At 40.2% G+C, this 20,181-nt stretch overlaps 1 protein-coding gene across 1 annotated transcript in view; it reads left to right on the top strand.

Moving 5' to 3' along the window:
• Positions 1-20,181, top strand: part of DGKQ (diacylglycerol kinase, theta 110kDa) — a gene marked incomplete at its 5' end in the record, with an annotated part of 31,141 nt that overhangs the window by 1,667 nt on the left and 9,293 nt on the right. Inside the window, 11 exons of the mRNA XM_010294814.1 lie at positions 1-170; positions 1,025-1,115; positions 4,787-4,841; positions 5,992-6,053; positions 6,315-6,465; positions 7,326-7,364; positions 8,629-8,744; positions 15,989-16,140; positions 17,487-17,635; positions 18,217-18,398; positions 19,875-19,975. The exon at positions 1-170 is cut by the window's left edge and continues 72 nt beyond it. Of these exons, the coding sequence (XP_010293116.1) occupies positions 1-170; positions 1,025-1,115; positions 4,787-4,841; positions 5,992-6,053; positions 6,315-6,465; positions 7,326-7,364; positions 8,629-8,744; positions 15,989-16,140; positions 17,487-17,635; positions 18,217-18,398; positions 19,875-19,975 (1,268 nt within the window). The remainder of the gene's footprint in view (positions 171-1,024; positions 1,116-4,786; positions 4,842-5,991; positions 6,054-6,314; positions 6,466-7,325; positions 7,365-8,628; positions 8,745-15,988; positions 16,141-17,486; positions 17,636-18,216; positions 18,399-19,874; positions 19,976-20,181) is intronic.

Consider the following 20,181-nt stretch of genomic DNA (forward strand, 5'->3'; position numbering starts at 1 on the left):
CAGACCTTTACGCAGCAGGCGCTGCTGTCTGACGATGTTATCAACAGGAACAATGCTACAGAGGACAGCAACTTGGGCTCAGTATTCCGAGAATCCGTTCCTGAAGCTTGGATCATCAGAGCCAAACCGAAGGGCGAGGAAGTGATCAGAATTTATCCTGCCTGGCTGAAGTGAGTGTTTTTCTCCTTTATCACAAGGCTATCCTGCTTGGTTACATTTGTTCTCTGTAGTCTAGTCCGCTGTGTTTCAGTTACTGAAGTCACACAAGTATAACAGAGAATGTAGTTTCTTCCTCTGTGTTTCAGGATTCTTCTGTTTATTTTTCTGAATAAATAATATACCTGTTATTAATTTCTGTGCCTGGAAACATGTTCATGGGTTTCTTTACAAGCATGGAACATACTGTGCAACTTGTGCAGTTCTATTATCATGCATTTGGCCAAGAAGACACAACTTTACATTAACTACATCTATAAACAGATGATGACATACACATGTCACTTGAAAGCTTGATGTTTTTTTGGAAGAAATAGGAAGAATTCGTTGTAGCTTCTGATGTGAGAATAAGGAGGGAAAAAATAAAGAGAAAAAAATCTGTTCCATTTACCACTGAGACAATATATATTTTAAGCATATTTAGCAGTGGAAACGAGACTGGCTGGTGATCTGTTCATTTCTTAAGAGCAGTGGGCAAAAATTTAAACATTTGTTCATTTTACTAATGCAACCACATTGCCAAATTTTATGGAAGACTTTCAGGTAATCTGTGTATAGGAAGAAGCTAATTTGCAGTGTTACAATCGTAATGACCAGTTCCTTGAGATGAAAGGCCTTGCTTGTCTGTGGGGCTAATACTGCATCTGCCATGAGCCTCAGTGAATCAATTATTCAACTAATTCAACTAATAATTCAACTACTAAAAATTTCTGCCTACCTCCCCAGAAAATTTGCCACTTAGATAAAAAAGGTACACACAGGATAGGTAAAATGATTGTCCTAAAATAAGTATTTATTTTCTCTTTAGGGTTGGAACGGCATATGTTTCTCTACGAGTAAATAAAGATAGCACTACGCAGACTGTGATCAAAGAAGTGCTTCCGTTACTTGGAAGGCAGGTAAATGACAGATCATAAGCATGCCCCATATACCATCTGAGTGAACCTGAAGTGGGATATGTGTTTTTCTCTTTTGAAAAATTACAATTGTCCATGCGTTGTTAATGTGAGTGTTGTTAATCTTTGGTCGATGTTCTGTTATGACTGGTAAGATGCTCAAAACTTTGTGCAGTCTTGATGGTAGACCTGGTTGCTGGTACTGGAAGTTACCATCAGTCTTTCTGGGTCAAGCAGATTTACTTGTATAAACACAATGACAATGATTCTTCGCATGCAGTATATTTTTTCTGGTTGTTTATGTCTTGAGATATTTAAAATACGCTTGTATGCAACTACACTGCTAATCTTACAGTGTTGGGAAACTGGCAATCACTGTTAGGATGATCATGCTTGTCTCTTACTTCTTTGCGCTGCTCTGCAAAGGAAATCATAAAATCATAGCATATATCGAGCTGGAAGGGACCCATAAGGTTCATCGAGTCCAACTCTCTGCTCCTCGCAGGACTACCTAAAACTAATCCATATTTCTAAGATAGTCATCCAGATGCTCCTTGAACTCTGACAGGTTTGGTGCCATGACCATTTCCCTGTTCCAGTGACTGAACACCCTCTCAGTGAAGAACCTTCTCCTAAAGTGCAGTAGGAACTTCCCCTGATGCAGCTTCATTCCATTTCCTTGTGTCCTATCGCTGGTCACCAGAGAGAGGAGATCAGCAGCTCCTCCTCCTCTGCCCTGCTTGAGGAAGTTGTAGACTGCGATGAGGTCACCCCTCAGCCTCTCTTCTCCAAGCTGAACAAATCAAGTGACCTCAGCCACTCCTCATAAGTCTTGCCCTCAAGGCCTTTCACCATCTTGGTCACCCTTCTGTGGACACAGTCTAATATTTTGATGTCCTTTTATATTGAGGTGTCCAAAACTGCACAGAGGACATCACACCAGTGCAGTGTAGAGTTGGACAGTCACCTCCCTTGACTGGTTCGCTATGTTGAGCTTGATGAACCCCAGGACACACTTGGCCTTTTGGCTGCCAGGACATGCTGTTGACTCATATTCAGCTTGCCATCAGCCCAAAGCGCCAGATCTCTTCCCACGGGGCAGCTCTCCAGCCTCCCATCCCCCAATTTGTACATATAACCAGGATTACCTTGTCCAGGTGGAGAATGTGGCAATTGCTCTTGTTAAATTTCATACGGTTGGTGATTGCCCAGCTCTCTGGTCTATCCATATCTCTCTGTAAGGCCTCTCTACCCTCGAGGGGATCCACAGCTCCTCCTAGTTTAGTATCATTGGCAAAATTACTTGATGTGCATTCAATTCCTACATCCAGATCATCTCTAAAAGCATTGAAGAGCGCTAGCCCTAAAGTTGAGCCCTAGGGAACCCACTGGTGGCTGGTTGCCAGCCTGATGTAAACCCATTTACTATAATTCTTTGAGCCCGACCCATCAGCCAATTGCTCACACATCTTATTATGGACTTGCCTAGATGTATGCTAGATATCTTGTCCAGAAGGATACTGTGAGAGACAGTATAGAAAGTTTTGCTAAAATCCAAAAACACATCCACTGACTTCCCTTCGTCAACTAGATGGGTGACTATCATAAAAGGAAATTAAGTTTCTTAGGCAGGACTTTTCCCTTGTGAACCTGTGCTAGCTATGACCAATGACTGTGTTGTCTCTCAAGTGTATTTCAGTAACTCCCAGAATAACCATCTCCATAATTTTACCAGGCACTGAAGTGAGACTGACAGGCCTGTAATCACCCAAGTCTTCCTTCTTAGTTTTCTTGAAAATTGTGACATTTGCCAGCTTCCAGTTGACGAGGACCTCTCCAGACCCCCAAGACTGTTGAAAAATAATGAAGAGAGGTCCCGCAATGACTTTGGCCAGCTCTTTCAGTGCCCTGGGATGAATCTGATCAGACCCCATAGATTTATGTGCATCCAGCTGGAGCAGCAAGTCTCGAACAAGTTCAGGGTTGGCTGGGAGTTTATCGTTCCCCAAGTCACAGTCTTCCAACACAGGACTCTGGGGGTCCCAGGGCCCATCATCGGTGTTGAAGACAGAGGTGAAGAAGGCATTAAATGGCTCCGCTTTGTCTACATCCCTATTTGTGATGTGTCGGACCTCATCAAATAACAGAACAATGTTATCTCTGATCCTTCTTAATTTATTTAAAAAAAACCTTTTTGTTGTCCTTCACAGTGCAGGCCAGCTTGAACTCTAATCAAGCTTTGGCCACATGAATTGTCTCCCTATGGTGACAAACAGTATCTCTGTAGTCCTCAAGAACTACAAGGAAGGACTCAAGGCTGAATGGCATGATGTTCTTTACCGTCTGCATTCCTTCCCACCTCATTGGAAATTATTAGATACATCTTGTAATCCTGTAAATGCACATTTTCCTTGGAAGATGATCTCTTTTCAGTCTGCCTGTCTTTCTTAGAGTTGATGCCAAGGTAGCATCACTTCTAGGAAACGTGTTAGTAGAATGTGTGCATGTGCCAAGGCACTGGCAGTCTCAATCAGACACACAGGTGTGGAGGCATGAAGCTGTAGCGTGCACGTTTCATTCAGTAGCTGGGGCTTGTGAGCACACCAGCAGATCAGCGTGCTTCCTCTGCTCCGGGGAACAGCCATCCTCACAGTGGGGGACCAGCACTTTTTGTGGTTATATACAGGGTACATAGAAACATGCATGTGGCTAGCAATCTGCAGTAGGTGATAATTGTAGATCTCTGTGGAGGTGTACACAACTGTATAGTGCCTGCAGCTCATTTTGTGCTATAAGATGGTTCTAGGATTTGATTTCAGTCCTTTTCGTCAAGTGTTGTGGACTTTTTAACAAAGCTTGGAAAATCTTGGCTGAAGTCTTCTTTCATCTGAAAAAACAACTGTCAAACAGGATAGTTGGGCACTCTGTTTGGGAAAGATCTTCACATCTCTGCGTTTGGGAAGCTAGTTTTATCTTGTAAGAGACTTAATTCTTTGGCTCAACTGCAATTTCTCTGATACTGATAGTTTTTTAAAGGGTTTGCTCCCTTTTTCTGTATGAAGAGGCACATACAGGAAATACCTTTTCAATATCCGGAATTTGTGTGTGCTGAAGATGCTTTCCAAGTCACTCTCATCAAATTTCAGGCAAAGCAAATGTAGTCAGTTAAGGCTGTTAACACCCCTGTTCATGACATGTAAAGAAAGACCATTCGTCCGTCAGTGCCAGTGGAGAGCCCTAGGAGATGGGGACTGGTCAGCTTGCTTTTGCCAAGCCTGGTTCCTGGGACATCTTCTCGAAGAGCAGGTTCACTCCCAGTTCTGCATGCTTTCTTTGGAAGGACACTCTGGAAATACCCTAGTTGAGCTGCTGGTCACTGAAGGCAGGTAGAGTTAAGCATGCTTTGCAGGTGCCCTTTCACCATGGGGCTGCGAGGATGCCGATGTAGTTAAGGGCATGGGAGCCTAAATCCATGCTTGGGAGGCTGAGTGTGTAAATTGAAGATTGTTGCTGGTTTGGGAGGAGTGGGTTAGGGGAAGAACATCGTGGTTGATTTAAAAATATTTAATTTTCCATGCTCTGTGTGTGCAGTGTATAACATAACTTTAACATAAACATCTGACAAAATTGTATTTCATTCAGAAACTACATTTACATGTTGCATCTTTTGGCAGACGGAGTGCCTCCAGAATTTCAAATTGGTGGAAGTGCTTATGGGCAGTAAACAAGGTAAGTGAAGGAGCATTGGCCAAAGGCACATTTGTAACTGATCTTCTAGCTTTTTTTTTTTCCCTTTTAACACAGTCACAGTTAATTTTTTACAATAAATGCCTTCACAAATGAAACATCACCATCGTGTTGAAGTACATAATCAGAAGTGATGTTGGTTCTTTTCGGTCTTGTGCGTCCTGTGGCAATACGATTCCCTTCTGTTTCTTGATCATCACATAAAGATTAATTAGTGGTTTCTGGTGGGTATGGACACTTTGGCAAAGAGCCCTGTTTTGGGGAGCTGCCTTTAACTGACATAATTTTCTTAACTGCAGTTATTTACTAAAGATTAATTGTAAAGTTCAATTGGCACCCTTCCTTCTGTCCTCTTTCCCCCTGACACTACCCCAAAAGAGCAAATTCAAGTCCTGAGGTAGTCCAAGGAGTATGTGTATGCATTATGAAGTACAGAAATATGCAGTCCTAGCATTGCTGAAGATGTTTGTGATCCTGCAGGAGCTGAGCTGATGTCCTCTGAGTTCACATCCTTTTGTGCTTCATTATTTATAAGGCTGCATGGAGAGAGAAATAAAGCCACGGAAGTAGTCTGATGATGCCCTGGCCACACCCGAGTAAATAACTTTGTAGTTCAAATACTGGCCTGATTCTTTGCTTTCTTTGTGAGCATTATCAGTAATCTGTTTTATAAGGTTATTGTAGCCTTGTGACTGTCTTACCTTGGTTGGCTTCAGGTGCTCTGTTTTAAAAGCATCATTTACAACCTCATTTTAGCTGGAAGTTGTTACAATTGTTTTAATAAAGTACAGAAGTTGGTTATTACTGTAGTTGTCAAGGAACGTAGTTTTAAAGTTTTCTGTCAAACAGCTTGTTACCAAAGTACTGCTTGCCTTTTGAGCATCTTCAAGCTGTTTCTTCCTTTTTTTAAAGGAAGCTGGTGTTTAAGAACCATGAACAGAATCAGACTGTCAAAGTACCTACATGTTTTTGCTGTTGAATATTGAGTAGTTCAGGTCTGCATTTTTCTTTATGTTAATGTTAGTTGTACGCAGAGTTGTGAATTTTCCCTAAAATTTTTTTAATTGTTTAATTGAGCCTGATAATAACTTGCAGTGCTTTCGAACATGATTAATGTTCTTGCTGTTTCTAGTTCAGCGCATGGTCTTGGACAATCAGGAACTGATTCTTAACAGACTCAAGGACATAAGAAAGGTAAATCTGAAAAAGAAACGTGATCCTTTTTCTATAGCAAGTAGGGAGTCCCCTTACTTACAGAAAAAGTGAGTAATCAATTAACCCCCCTCCAGCTGGCTCATCTGTAGAGAATTGAAGCGCTTGGACTGAAGTTTGTTTCTGTTTGTGTTATTCTCTAGGCGTAGAGGACTTGATTGCTAAGTTCAGAACTATCTGGGATTTGTTTCATGGTATCTTTTTGCCAAATGTCACATCATTTATTTTTCTTTATTTTGGTAGACTTCAATACGTCAGATGAATCAAACAAGATTTTACGTTGTGGAAAACAGTAAATCCATTGTACAAGTAAATTTATTTGTTGGTGGCCTTCCACCTCAGCTTTCCCGTGAAGAATACATAAATATTCTCAAGGATGAATTAGCTATCAAAAGTAAGTAAACAGGTGCATTTTGAGATACATTCACTTGTACAGAATAAAATGTAGTAGCATCTATTGCTCCTTTTTATTATGTTTTTTCATAACATTTTCTGACCTTCTTTGAAAAATCAGTCTACCTTGTACTCTCACAGAGGGCTTTTTTATTCATTTTAACATGTTCATGGTTGCATGAGAGATGTGACAGCTCATTGATTCACAGAACTATTATTACATTACTTGGGTTATATGTGACCACACCATTTTTTTTTAGTGAAAAAACATTACGTTTTAGAAGCGAACCACACATTCTTCACACCATTCAAATTATGGCAGTGCAGTTGAATTCCCTGTGCGTGAATGTTCCTTGTCTTTATTAACCTTTGACATCTTTTGCACAGGCAGTCCTCCATGTTGTTTGTGAGCTCTGTGCCCGTTCACGAAGAAGTATGAGCAGTGTGTGCACACACATATGGACAGGCACTCAGTGAAAATAATTTATTTTTCGTTTTCAAAGTGTAATTGATTTTTCATAATACTCTTTAAATGAACGTGTTCTATAAACAGTCAGGAATGTGTCACACTTTTTGTTTCAGGAAACGAAACATCTTTCCCAATCTTTTATGTAACTTAAAGAGGAATTAAACTCTAAATGCCAGAAAGAATTCATAGTCACCTTTTATGAAAATCAGTTTAGCTTTTCTAACTTGCAAAGTAAACTTAGGGGAAGGAAAGTGTTAGCTGGAGGTTCTCCCTATATTTGTATAACTTTTAGTATTTATTTATATTATATTTATGTAACTTTAAAAAATATTTTAAATATTTACTCTAAATGTACCCAAAGTTTTATGTGTTTATATTTTTACTCTTTGCAGCAAATGTAGTATCTGTGAGTCATGTTTATCAAGCACAAGGTAAGCATTAAGATTTTTAGTCTTGCAAACAATGTCTGTTTTCAAAACTGCAGCCTAACAGAGGCTCTGATCTCGGAGTATATTAGTCTTATTGCATACGCAAAAAGCCTTTCAGATAAAATGTAACATATTTATGAAGAGCAATGGATTAGTGTCACCTTATTGAAAAAAATAAAACAGTTGGCTTCATGCCTCGTGTACCAGAAAGTGTTAATATTTCATCATAAAAATGAGTTTTGAAGTTGCACTTCAACTGAATAGTCTAACACGACTGAACTGTTAAAAACTCCTCAAGTTCTCTCTCTTTATTTTGACTTCTAAAATACTAAAATTTGGTAATGCTTCTGAACTAGTGGGATTGTTTCACAGTCAGTGTTTCCTAGCACAGTGTCAAGTGGGCGAAGTCTGAAGAAAATCAGTGCACTCATCTCTGCATTCATCCTTGGAGCTGGTGCTTTGCTTTTGCTGTACGAATTTTATTTCAGCAAGGTCAGAGAAGCTGTGAGGCTTCTGAGAGCTGGAGCAGCATGGGCTCTGTGCAGCTTCAGTGCACTGGTCAGGTGGAGAACTTAGAAGTGGGAAATCTGTCTTTTGTAAGTTGAGGTGTCCATATCCAAGATGTTTCATGTCCTTTGGCAGGCTTAACTATCCCATGACCACTAAATGAATCTTTCTATAGCGTGCTTCCTTTGTGTATTTGCTGTCTCCACATGGCTAGTTAATAGTGACTATTACATTAATAGAATTAATTACCTATTCTATACTAACAGAATGACCTAAGCCAACATAAAGATCTTAAATTGATTCTTAAAGCAAATCTTTGCTTGTAGTAATTCTTACTGAGATACTGTCAATGAATGGAACTACTGGTTTTAAATAATGAGACACAAAATGAAACCTGATACCTTTGTCACTTCTACATGATGAGAACAGCCTGTTATTTATGATAAAGAGTGTGGAAATAGGCCATAATTCTGAAGCCCAAAGGAAGTCTTTAACCATGCATCAGTTCTATGCTGCAGTTCTTCCTGTCTTCAAACTGCTTTGCTTTAACAGAAATTTGGGGTGTGCTTGGGGTTATGGTGGAAGGCTCAGAAACCAAAACAGCCCAGTTCACTGATAACCAACAATCACAAGTGTTGCAGAGTAACTTTTACTGAATAATGGCCTGAGTAAACTGAGTAAACCTTTGCTGTGATATGATGATACTGAATGCCTAGTAATAATAGAAAATATACAAAATACTTCTGATGCCTCTTTACAGGTGCTGTTGTACTCGAAATTTCATGCTTTTCTGAAGCTGAAAGAATATATATGCTTGTTAAAGATACAACTGTCAATGACAAACCTCTGAATGCTGTAGTGATTCCTGAAGTTATGGTAAGAGATGGATTTGAATTTAAAACATGCCTTTAAAAGAAAAACAACTACCCTAAGACTTTTTCTGCTGGAAGTAAATGAAATTATATTTTATTCAAAGGAGCCATACAGTGAGTTTCTGTAAGTAGTGTGTTGAAAAAAAATACTTGAGAGCCTGTACTTCATGTATATGATACACTTCTGTGAGTTAAGTCACTTGCCCTGTTACTGTTGAGTTGTCAGGAATAACTATACAATTGTAGAAATGCATAACTATAAAACTATAAAGGGGAGAAAACCAATTCTTTCCTCTTTGTTTGTTTTTATGATCAAAAAGTTAGTTGGGGTTTTAGTTTTGGCTGGTGTGTCTTAAAATCCTTACAACAACTTTGTTTTGGGGACTAAATGTATTTCCTCACTAACCATGAGGTAAAGTACTACTGCTAATTTTTACATTTACCACACTCTGTAGCAGAAGGAGTTTGACTTTGTTTAAATGCTGCATTGTGGATTTTGGAGGAAAATAGTCTTTTGAAAGACTTAGTGCAAGAGTCCTTTCACAAATTCAGGCTTGATTCTGATTTATTAACTTTTATGGTTACAAATCACTTTCTTATGAATCAGTTGGTTTGATAATAGGTTTCATGTTAACCAAGCAGATTCAGGGTGAAAAGAGGGAAATGGTTCACTGAGCAAAGTGATTTTTAACCAGGATGATGCAGGTTCTGTCCAAAAGAGAGTGTAGCTGTAGTCACTTTCTGCTGATCTGTTGTGTGTCTTGCGCTTACTATCTTTTTGGAGTTGCATTATGGCAAGTGAAGTGAGGATCTTGGTTTGACTTCTTAGAACTTCACAGAAGATTGAAAACTTTAAAAAATGCATGATTAGTGGGAACTATGAAACAGCTTTAGATGGGAGAGCCTCAAGTTCAGTAGTGATAGTCGCATATTTACGTGCCTACTTATACTATTTAAAGAGTCCTATGCTTGTCAAAGTTTTCTGAAGGCAAAGTTATTTTTTCATATAAGCAGATACTAGTGGCAGTGCTTACATGAAACTGGCAGGATTAAAGACTAGCCCCCTCCAAAAAAAGTAAGTGCCTTGTTCTTACGCAGGCATAGGCATTACGTTTCATGAGATCCTTAGAAACCAAGGTCCCCCCTCATCCACACTAGGTTTCAGAGTTTCTGTTATCAAAAACAGAAGGCAGCGTGAAGATGGGACTGGTTTGGGATGCTTGTTTTCAATGATTTTTAGACAAATGCATTATAAGCCTAGATTTGGTGCATGTTGTGTGTAGTTGAACATGCTCCACTGTTTATGTATGTCTGGTTTTCTGACACTAGACACGTTTGAAGTGAACTTCTTGATGCAAGGAAAATACGGATAATGCTGTTATCTGATGCAAGTTTTAGAAATTCCAGTTCAAGGGACTGCTAGGGATGAATTTCTAATATGTAAGAAGGAGAGAGGGGCTATACATGTGCACATACATTTTTTTTCCATTTCAGCATGTATTGTTTATATTTGGTCATCTCACTGAAATGAGCCAAGAGTTAATCTAAATAATATTTCAAATGTTGTTCATACGTGCTCTGGCCACCCAGCTTACTAATTACCCAGAGTAAATTAATAAGAGATTGTTGGCCCTACTTTGGGTAGCAATTGTACTAGATGTCCTCCTGACGTACTTTCCAACCTAGATTATCCTTTTATGCTATGATACTATTAGCCTTTGTTTATACTTTATATATGTCAACATTTAAATACAGGACCAGGAAATAGAGCCACTGAGCACAATATTAAATTTATGTTGTGTTTGACATTCCTCTTGTGGGTGAAATACAAAGAAATTGGGGATGAAGGGCTAATGTTTAGTCTCAGAAGAAGAATGGGTGAAAAAACAAAGGCAATGGTGTTCTGGTTAATGAATGATTTTTCCAAATTGCAACTATTTAAGTTTTTATTTAAAAAAACCAACCAAACCAAACAATCCTTAAAAGTCATTAAAAGCACAGAAGTAAATTGGTGCTTAGCAGGTTGCTTGTCTTTCGTTTTCCCAAGGTGAGATTTGCTTATTCTATGTCTGATATGCCTTCTAAGGAGGAGGCCTAGTTCTAGTCTGGCATGGTCAGGTCTGCCAGAAGCAATTCATCCTCTTATTGTCATTACTGAAATGTTTGAAAGCAGAATCAGTTTATACTAACTGCTTATCAGAAAGTCAAGTAATTAGTGTGATCAAATTTGTTGATCTGTTGTGCTGTTTCATGATTTCGGGCCTTTAAGAATTTAATCAAACACTTTCATTTCACAATATTCAAATAAATGAAAATATTCTCTTCATTGGAGTGTGAAAAAAATACAGTCTCTTACAAAGCTGTTTAGCTGCTGTGTTTCGGACATGGAGGGGCAGTTTGGTATCACTCTTTGGTAGCATCTCAAGGTGAAAGACATTGCAGGGCTGAATCTTTGAACTGAAAGATAGTTTACCAGAACTCCCTTTGCAGTACTGGCAAGCAAGGAAATCAGCAGAGAGTTGTCTGAGACCAATATCAGCATGAAGTTGACAAGTTTTTGTGGCTTTATCACTAATGCCACTTACCAGAGGAGTGCCTTCTGACATAGGTTCCTGAAGAGTAGTAGAAAAAGATGTGGGAGTTTCCCAAATGGGTCAAACTTTCCATTTCATCACTCCACTAATTCCTCACACAAATGTGTCCAACTTAAAATCGTGATAGTTTAATGACAGTCTTAGCCAAAACACCATGAAAGGGTACTTTCCACTCTTCTTCCACTGCCGCAATTCCCCAAAAGGTAAAGACAAGGCTCGAGCTCCTGCTGTGTTGACCCAGCTGCGGCTGCAGTTGCATTGAGACACCTTGCATGTCATTCCTCATCAGGTGCAATGACTCCTTTCTGGCCAGGGTGGAGGAATTTGTGCTTGGGGCATCACAAGTCCTTGCACATGGGAGATGCTGCAGACCGCCAGCTTGCAAATGTTCAGTTTTACTTGTCACTTAGAGATATCTGCAGTTCCTGGAGGCAGCCCACCACCCTGGAAGATGTGCCATAGTTGTCATGCTGACAGGCCTGTGGCACAGAACGCCTTGTTCTGCTTTGTTGTGAGATGTGATTACATGGTACGCTCAACAGAAAGGGGATTAGCATGGATAATAAATGTCTTTCCCCAGCCTGAAGCTGCGTTGTGCTAATCCTGATAAATTAAGCAATTCACAGTGACTGTCAGAGTGTCTGAATCACACAGCCTCCTTCAGCTGTCTCTGAGAAACGAGCAATAAATTCCTTTCTGAACGCCAGCCAACACAAAACCCCTCCGCAGATTTCACTCCTCAAGCAGAGCACTGAAGCCAGGGCTAAAGGGGGAAGGGAGTCCTTAGGCTGTGAGTCACACATCCCCTTCTGCCCAGTAACAAACTCATTTGTACGTCCCCACTGGGGCTTTATTAAGGGACTAAAAAAAATTCTGCACCGTAAGAGTACTACCCTTGTGGCTGTCTGTAATTGTAACGGAACGTGTGCTTTTCAGAAAGCAATGCAGCAGCCCTGCTCTGCTGTACAAACTATCACAGAGTTTTTAACCCCTACTGAAAAATAATTGTTGCCTTAGAAGCTGGCCTTTATCTAAGGATTTAGCAGTGTTTCCTACTCCTTTAAGTTTAATCATAGAATAGTTTGGGTTGGAAGGAACCTTTAGAGGTCATCTAGTCCAACCCCCCTGCAGTGAGCAGGGACATCTTCAGCTAGATCAGGTTGCCCAGAGCCCCGTCCAACCTGACCTGGAATGTCTCCAGGGGTGGGGCATCTACCACCTCTCTGGGCAACCTGTGCCAGTGGTTCACTGCCCTCACCGTAGAAAATTTCTTCCTTAGATCTACTCTAAATCTCCCTTCTTTTAGTTTAAAACCATTACCCCTCATCCTATCACTGCAGGCCCTGCTAAAAAGTCTGTCCCCGTCTTTCTTACAAGCTCCCATTAAGCACCGAGTAATAAAGCGTGATGATGGGAAGCAAGTTAACTCTAAGGCTAAGCACTTTCTAGAATACTTATGTTTATTCTACATAGATGCGTCTAGTCCTAAGTAGGCATAGTTAGGTTTTACATTAGAAGGTATTTGAACAAAGATGGTTTTGAGAGGTAGGACTGCTCAGTTTACACTACATACAAATACTTCGTTAGTTCCAGGCATTCTCCACAGCTGCCTGTAAGTCTTAGTGGCATTCAGGGTAAATGTGTCACTTTTTTTTTTTTACAATATTGATACTTGACAATTAGGAAATTTAGATGTCAGTTTTGTAGAAACTGTAAACATATATTTGCAACAGTATACATTTACTTGGGTAAGATCTAGGACGACTTTCCAAAACACGGCTGTGCTTTTGAGTGCCTTGGAGTTTACCACATCTCCAAAATCATTGTGATTCCCTGAAGTTCCTTGTAAATTATTTTAGTTACTTCGTTTTAAACCCAGTGCATTAGAACTTGCCTGTAAAAGCAAGTAATACAAAACATGTGTTCAACATGTCACTTCTAAATGTCCAAACTCAGTATTTTTAGAAACTGACTTCCTGAAGGAGAAAAGGTAATCAAATGTTCTTATCCACATTCAAGTAAGGTATTTGTTTTACTTGAATGTTGGGCTGGTTTCTTTTCTCGCATTCTTTCTTGAAAAAGTTTCTGTTTACACAGAGCTGCAAAACTGAGTATTTTTTCTGTCTATTATCCCCTTACCCCCCTTTTTTTTAAACCCCACAAGTTTTAGGACATTGGACCAAGCCTGCAGTTTCAGAACCGTATTGTTCAGAAAGCTGAAATGACTGGTGGTGAAATTTAGGTAGGAAAAAAGCTTTGAAGAGGAAGAAATGGGAAATGGTCAGGTGGGAAGGTAGGGCAGAGTAGAAGCTGGGACAAGGAGTGCAGGAGGGGAACAGTTTGCTCTATTACCCCATGGGACGTGGTGTTTCCATTGAGAGCAGCTTTGCCTTTTGTTGCTTGTGGGATTTTCAAGGGACCGTTCATAATGGGATATGACAGATGCTGGTGCAGGAACTGATGGAGAAGTGAGAAGGGCTTTACTTCTGGAAAAGCCACAGCTCTGCTTACTATTTTTATTAATGCCTGAGATGGCTCAAGGGCAGGAAATCCACTTCTCTCGTTGGGTTGTGTGGATCCTTGAGCTGTTGACCTTACAATTCAAGAAGTCTTTCCTTTTTGTGACAGTGGCATGCATTGTTTCCCTTAGACTTCCTTTGCTGGCTACAAATATCCTTTCCCTGTGCTTAATAGAAATCTATTACCCTTGTTGTGTGTTGGACATGCTTTGAATAATTGCTTCCCCTTTTCCAATAAAGCCTGAATATGGAGGTGAGAGGTGTTTTGACCTAGCAGTCATCACAGTGTAGCGTGAAGGTGGCTCCTCTGAAGAAAGCTGTGTGGACAGCTTTGCAGCTTCTGACTTGCCAACCTAGTTGTTTTGCCAGCAGTGAAACCTCTGCAGTAAAACAAAATTTTGAGGTTCTTCTGGCTCTTTGTAAGCCAAGTAGCCCTTGTTTGGCTAATTTTTTTTTTTTGAGAAAACATTTGTATTTTTAAACTGGTAGAATCTAAAGCACAAGGAAAGAAGGGGCAAGAGAAATGTGTGCCTGCTCCACCAACCTTCTTACCTGCTTAGTGTTCCTCTTCCCAGTGTGTTTTCTGTTTGTGCTGGTGAGTCACGCTGGATGGCAGAGGGCATTTCTCATGCAGGCAGTGACACAGAGGAGAATGATTTTTATGTGCTTGTGGGTATCTTGATACCTCTGGCAGGGCTTGACTCGCAGAGGATTAGCACCCAGCTCTTTTAGGAAAGCATAATTTGAGGAAACCCCAAACGATCATTTGTTTATAAGCATCCACATCAGCTCACAGATGGACAATGGTCTGGGCTATCACAGCATGAGACTCCAGTTTGCTTCCCCCCAAAGTGACTCATTAATTTGCCCCAATTTCTCCATTCTTCACCTTAGTTCATGCTCTCTGGTGGTCGCTCGTAGACAGCAGCCGACAGGCTCTCTGGATGCCGTCTACTCCCCTCTGTAGCTGTTGGTATCTCTCCGCATGTTTGCACGCTGCGGTCATGCTGCTGCCTCACCGCCCCCGAATCATTCTCGTCTAAATTGACTTATATTTAGCACTGTTGTTCTGTTCCCTGAATCCATTCTGTCAGCTGCATGACAAATTGCTGTACTCTGAATGCTGTCCAATTTGTAAATACAAATTAGCGTGATTTAGGGACTGTGGCAAATGTTTCTGTTTTGACACACGCTCATTGAATGCCTGACGGACTTTTCCGGCGCCCACCTGCCCCACAGCCCTGTGGCAGGACGGGTGAAAGGTGTGCTGGCATTTTCTGACCTTTGTAGAACCATTTACAAATCAATTTATGGAATGATTTATGGGCTAGCTGGCTGAAAAACAGTTCCAAGGGGTGCTTCTGGTGGCTGGAAGTTTTGGGTGGCTGGAAGTTTTGGCCTCCAGTGAGGCTGGAGGTGTCGCAGCCCATGGAGCACCCCAGGATATCCCTCCTTTGCTCAGTGCAGTGGCTTCCTTTGGAGTGGTTTCTGGGTGGGTACCAGGCTCCCCCACAGCATGCCGTGCTTTGAGATCCCTTTCAGCAGCAGCTTCAGTAGAGGGGTGAGGATCATAAGATACTGGCACCAAATCCTCCTGATTTAAATATTTTAAATACATATTTTTAAAAGAAGCTTTCAACCTCTTATTTCGTTGAGAGAGGTATGCCAGTGTCTGCCCTGAACACCCTGGTTTTGAGATGTTTTGTCCTTGTAAATTAACACGTATTCTAAGCCAACCACAAAACTTAAGACAAATGTTTCAGTCATTTTGGGGAGAAATTCTCTCTTTGCAAGTAAAGTGTTTGAATTGTACATGACTGTGGAAAGTACCTTATCCCTCACACTATTCTTTGGCATAGACTGTTTACTGAAAACGTGTAGGAAGGACTACTTACAGTGCTTTTGTTTTTAACATTAAGCTCTCAACTGTGTAGCTGGTATGGGTTAAGGAAACTTCAGTTCACAGAAAAACAAGATCAGCAGCTAATCTGTCCATTGTCTGGACATTGAATCTTTATCAAATATTTTATCAAAATGAAGCATCAAGGAAGCATCAGGAAATACTTCTAAGATGCAGTAGTAATTTTCCTGCCTAGTCATGGTTTTGACTAATCTCTTTTCTTGTCTTCTTTCAGGCTTCCAAGATACCACAGAACTGCTGCCCACTTCTTGTATTTGTGAATCCAAAAAGCGGTGGTCTAAAAGGTCGGGATCTGCTGTACAGTTTTAGAAAGCTGCTAAACCCACATCAGGTCTTTGAACTTACCAATGGTGGCCCACTGCCTGGGTAAGCCATCATATTTTTAAATTTTTTCTATTATCAGATTCACTTCTTATGAAGATCTAAATTGTTTCTGTTCTGTGCCTGAAGACCAGAGCAGTGGATCACTCTTTCTGACTGGTTCTCACTGTGAAAACAGATTTAAACTTTGAAGTTCTCTAAATATAGTAGTTCCTGATGTATATGCTTGTGTCAAGTCTAATAGAGTCCAGTCCTGGGGAAGCCACATGCACTTTACAGTAACACAGTTTTAATAATCATTAAAAATAAAAAGATTTTATAATGGAATGGGGATGGAAAAAGAAATGTCACATTGCCTGACGAGGGCTCATTTTTGCTTTTATTTCCTCTGGTGTTTCATGGGAACTTAACAGGAAAGTATAATAAAATTTTCTATCTTGACTCTTGAAACTTGGCCACAATTGCAGAATTAGTAGGGCCTGCCTGATCACAGCTGCAACATTTCTAAATACAAGAAACAGAACATAATGTGCTTGTAGAGAGGCAGGAACCAATTATTTGATTTAATCAACACCACTTTGTTACCAGCTTCATAAAACTGAAACTGATGGTTGTAGCCTACTCGAAGTAGCCTCATTCCTTCAGCAGTGCTTTAACAGAGAACTGTCATGACAAGCTCTTCAAAACCAAAGCCTTCATGGGAGAAAACGCAGTTCATGCAGGAGGCAAGAAAAACAAGCTGCACAAACTGAAATTTTTTGTCAGAACTGTGTAATTCTGTTGTCTTTCTAATGCAGTTCAAGCTGCAACTTCAGTAATTAATTCATTTTGTTTTGCCTGTGGAATCCTTCTATAGCTTTATGGCAAAATGCTTCCACTTGTTCATTGCTTCTTGTGCAATGGGAAATAAAAATTCCTTTGCAGAGTATCTTGGTATGTAGGGTGAAAAGCCACAAAAGGTAAGAGTGACCAGGAAGATAGTACTATGATGAAGATAATGAACTATGAGTCCCATTACTAAGTAAAAAAATCAAAACACCACTAATCAACATCTCCACCAGGACTTAGAGAGTTATAGATACTCACATTGAAATTATGAATAATTAGATCTCTGTGTCTTTGGTTAAAAGGAACTGATTAACAATTTAACTCTAACTGTGAAGCATCTTAGAAGAGTGTGGGTTTCACTCTTTTTAAACAGCTTTATCTAAACGTTCCTATTTTTACATTCACTTTGTTCAAGTTGATCCTGAAACTGATGGTGAGAACAGCATGGGGTCCAATAATAATAATATGTTATCTTAGCTTATTAAGAGGCTTTGCTTTTTCTGTATTTTTCTGTACTATGTTGTAACATTTCTTCTCCCTTTTGCTTATGTTTCTCAATGGAGTTTTCACACGTTCTCTAAAGTCCCCTCCTTCCGAGTGCTGGTGTGCGGAGGGGACGGCACCGTTGGCTGGGTCCTTGGTGCACTGGAGGAGATCAGGCACAAGTTGGTGTGCTCAGAGCCCTCAGTGGCCATCTTACCTTTAGGAACAGGTGAGAACCACAGGGAGCACCTTTCGTCTTCTGAGGGCAGAAGTCCTCAGAAGGGTTATCTTTATTTATCCATCTGACAAACGCAGTTTTGCAGTGGAGATGCCATGACTGAGTACTGGCCTTGTTGGAGAGCAAATGCAGTATCAGCTTTTCAGGGAAATGTCAGTCATGCTTTCTGAAGGAAAAACAAGTTGGCAAGGGTGTGGGTGTGTGAGAGTGGGCAGGACTATGAGAGGGTAAAATATTCTGCCCCTAACAAGCACAGGTGCCTCTGTCATTGCTGTAAACCAGTGAACTCATCTGCTCCCTGACTTCTCAACTCCGTAACAGAATTTTCCATCCCTTTTTGCAATAACTTTTCAGATGAGACAGCGTATCTCTACACGTGCAACCACAACAACACTTAGATATTTTTTCAGCTTGTTAACTTTTCAGCCCAATCTAACTACTTCTGTAGTAGTTAGACTTGTTTGGACCACCTTAAAGTGATTTGATTTATAAAACAAGGCTGATGCACTTTTTGATGCTTTTAGCTAACTTCTGAAATGCAGTCATATTTTGGATTTTTCATTGTTGGCCAGGTAATGACTTAGGGAGAGTCTTGCGCTGGGGAGCTGGATACAGTGGGGAGGATCCCTACTCGATTTTGGTTTCTGTGGATGAGGCAGACGATGTTCTTATGGATCGCTGGACTATCCTTTTGGATGCAGAAGAGCCAGCTGAAGGTGCAGAGAATGGCATTGCAGAACCTGAGCCTCCAAAGGTGAGCTGAGAACTGTTTGGGTTTGATTCTTTGGAACTGTTCTAGTGAAAATCATAGAGAAGGTAGGTATGGACGTAGTTCGATCTTTTATTGCTCGCCTATCTTTGAGCTTGGGTCTTACTGAGCTATTTCTTAGTGAACACAGCATACATCTGGATCTAGTGCTTCAGTTTTGGTAAGACTGATTGGCTGCAGAACACACTTTGTAGCTGTTTGGCAAAAAGTATCTGATAGAGATTAATGAAAAGATTCAAGTGACAAAGGCATACCTATTTGCTTCAGTTGGAAAGAAATTTATTTCTCAAATAAGAAAAGCGTTTTGAAGGAAAGCCAAACACTTTCCAGAACACCAGTGAAACTGGAGTGTCAACCAAAAAACACCCCCCCTCCAAAGTACTTTCATCTTTCCTTTGACAGTTTAAAAAATGACTATAAGTTGCTAGCATATACAGGAAGTAAATCCTTCCATCATCTTGCTGCCATTGCATGTCTATATATATGACATCGTTTTATTTTGGTATCTGTTTTATTTTTTTGGAGTGAAAGTCCCTGTCCCTTGGTTCATATTACTTGTTTCTGTTTAGGAAAATAAAAATGTTGATTGTGGATGGTGACATCAGAGCTTTGTGTGGATCCTGGTTCTGTTTATCTTCAGACAAAAACAAAGAAATTGGACAAGGGAGTGGCAAAAAGAAGTAGGAATTTATAATAATGGTAGCAATTGTCTAAGATTTTAGTCCAGTAGCTGGAAAATCCTTGTTATTATGTGTCAGTTGGAGGATTTAAGTTGCTCAGTTTCCAGCTATTTTTCACCTGTTTGAGACAGACTTGATTTGCCCTCAGTGCCTAATTGGCTTTTTAAAGGTGAAGGGTGGGAGAGTCAAGGACTAGGATAGAAAAGCTGTGGAATGAAGTGGCATGCAAAGGAAGAATTAATTGCAGAAGTGGTTGAAATCTGTAGAAATTTGAGATTGGCATATACAGGGAGCTCTTCAAAATGTAGCTGAGTTGGTGAAATCAAGTTCTTCACTCATCTGGTATAAGCTGGTCATCTTCCAAAGTAAGGAAGAGGGTCTTCCCAATGATGTCATGATAAATCCATGGCTGATACCAAACATAATGGTAGCATTAGTGTTCGGCAACTTGTGTAGTTATTGCATAGAATCACTTAGAGAAGTTGAGTTGGTTTTATTTCTGCATTTGTTTTTATTTCTGCCTTATTATGCTTGTTACTTGCCATTAAGATTAAATTAAATTTTGAAGTTTCTCATACCTTGGAAATAATGACTACACATGTCAACAATTGTCTGTACAGCTTTATTTTTAGTGCAGTGTTTCTGGAAAATGTTTTCCAGAATCTGTCAAGATACAAATTACTTGGAAGGATCATCTGCAAATCTTGCTTTTGTTGAAAAACTTTGGAACCTCTTCATTTATAAACATGAGGAGGAAATAATACAATTTTTTTTTTGTCAGATTGTACAGATGAACAATTACTGTGGTCTTGGCATTGATGCAGAGTTGAGCTTGGACTTTCATCATGCTAGAGAAGAAGAACCAGGGAAATTTAATAGCAGGTAATCCTGGGGAAACCAGGGGTGAAGGGCAAACTCTGTGGTATTCCACAACTTCCAACTTACGTTATGGCTGATAATCTTGAAATGGTACAGATAGCCATAGACAATATTGCCTGAGGCAGAGCTGGCACAGGGAAGAGTTAAGATAACCACGAAGTCATAGACACAGAATTCGGGGGGTTTGTTTGGTTTTCTTTCTTTCCCCC

Source organism: Phaethon lepturus, unplaced genomic scaffold (genome assembly GCF_000687285.1).
Source record: "Phaethon lepturus isolate BGI_N335 unplaced genomic scaffold, ASM68728v1 scaffold14029, whole genome shotgun sequence".
NCBI lineage: Eukaryota > Metazoa > Chordata > Aves > Phaethontiformes > Phaethontidae > Phaethon > Phaethon lepturus.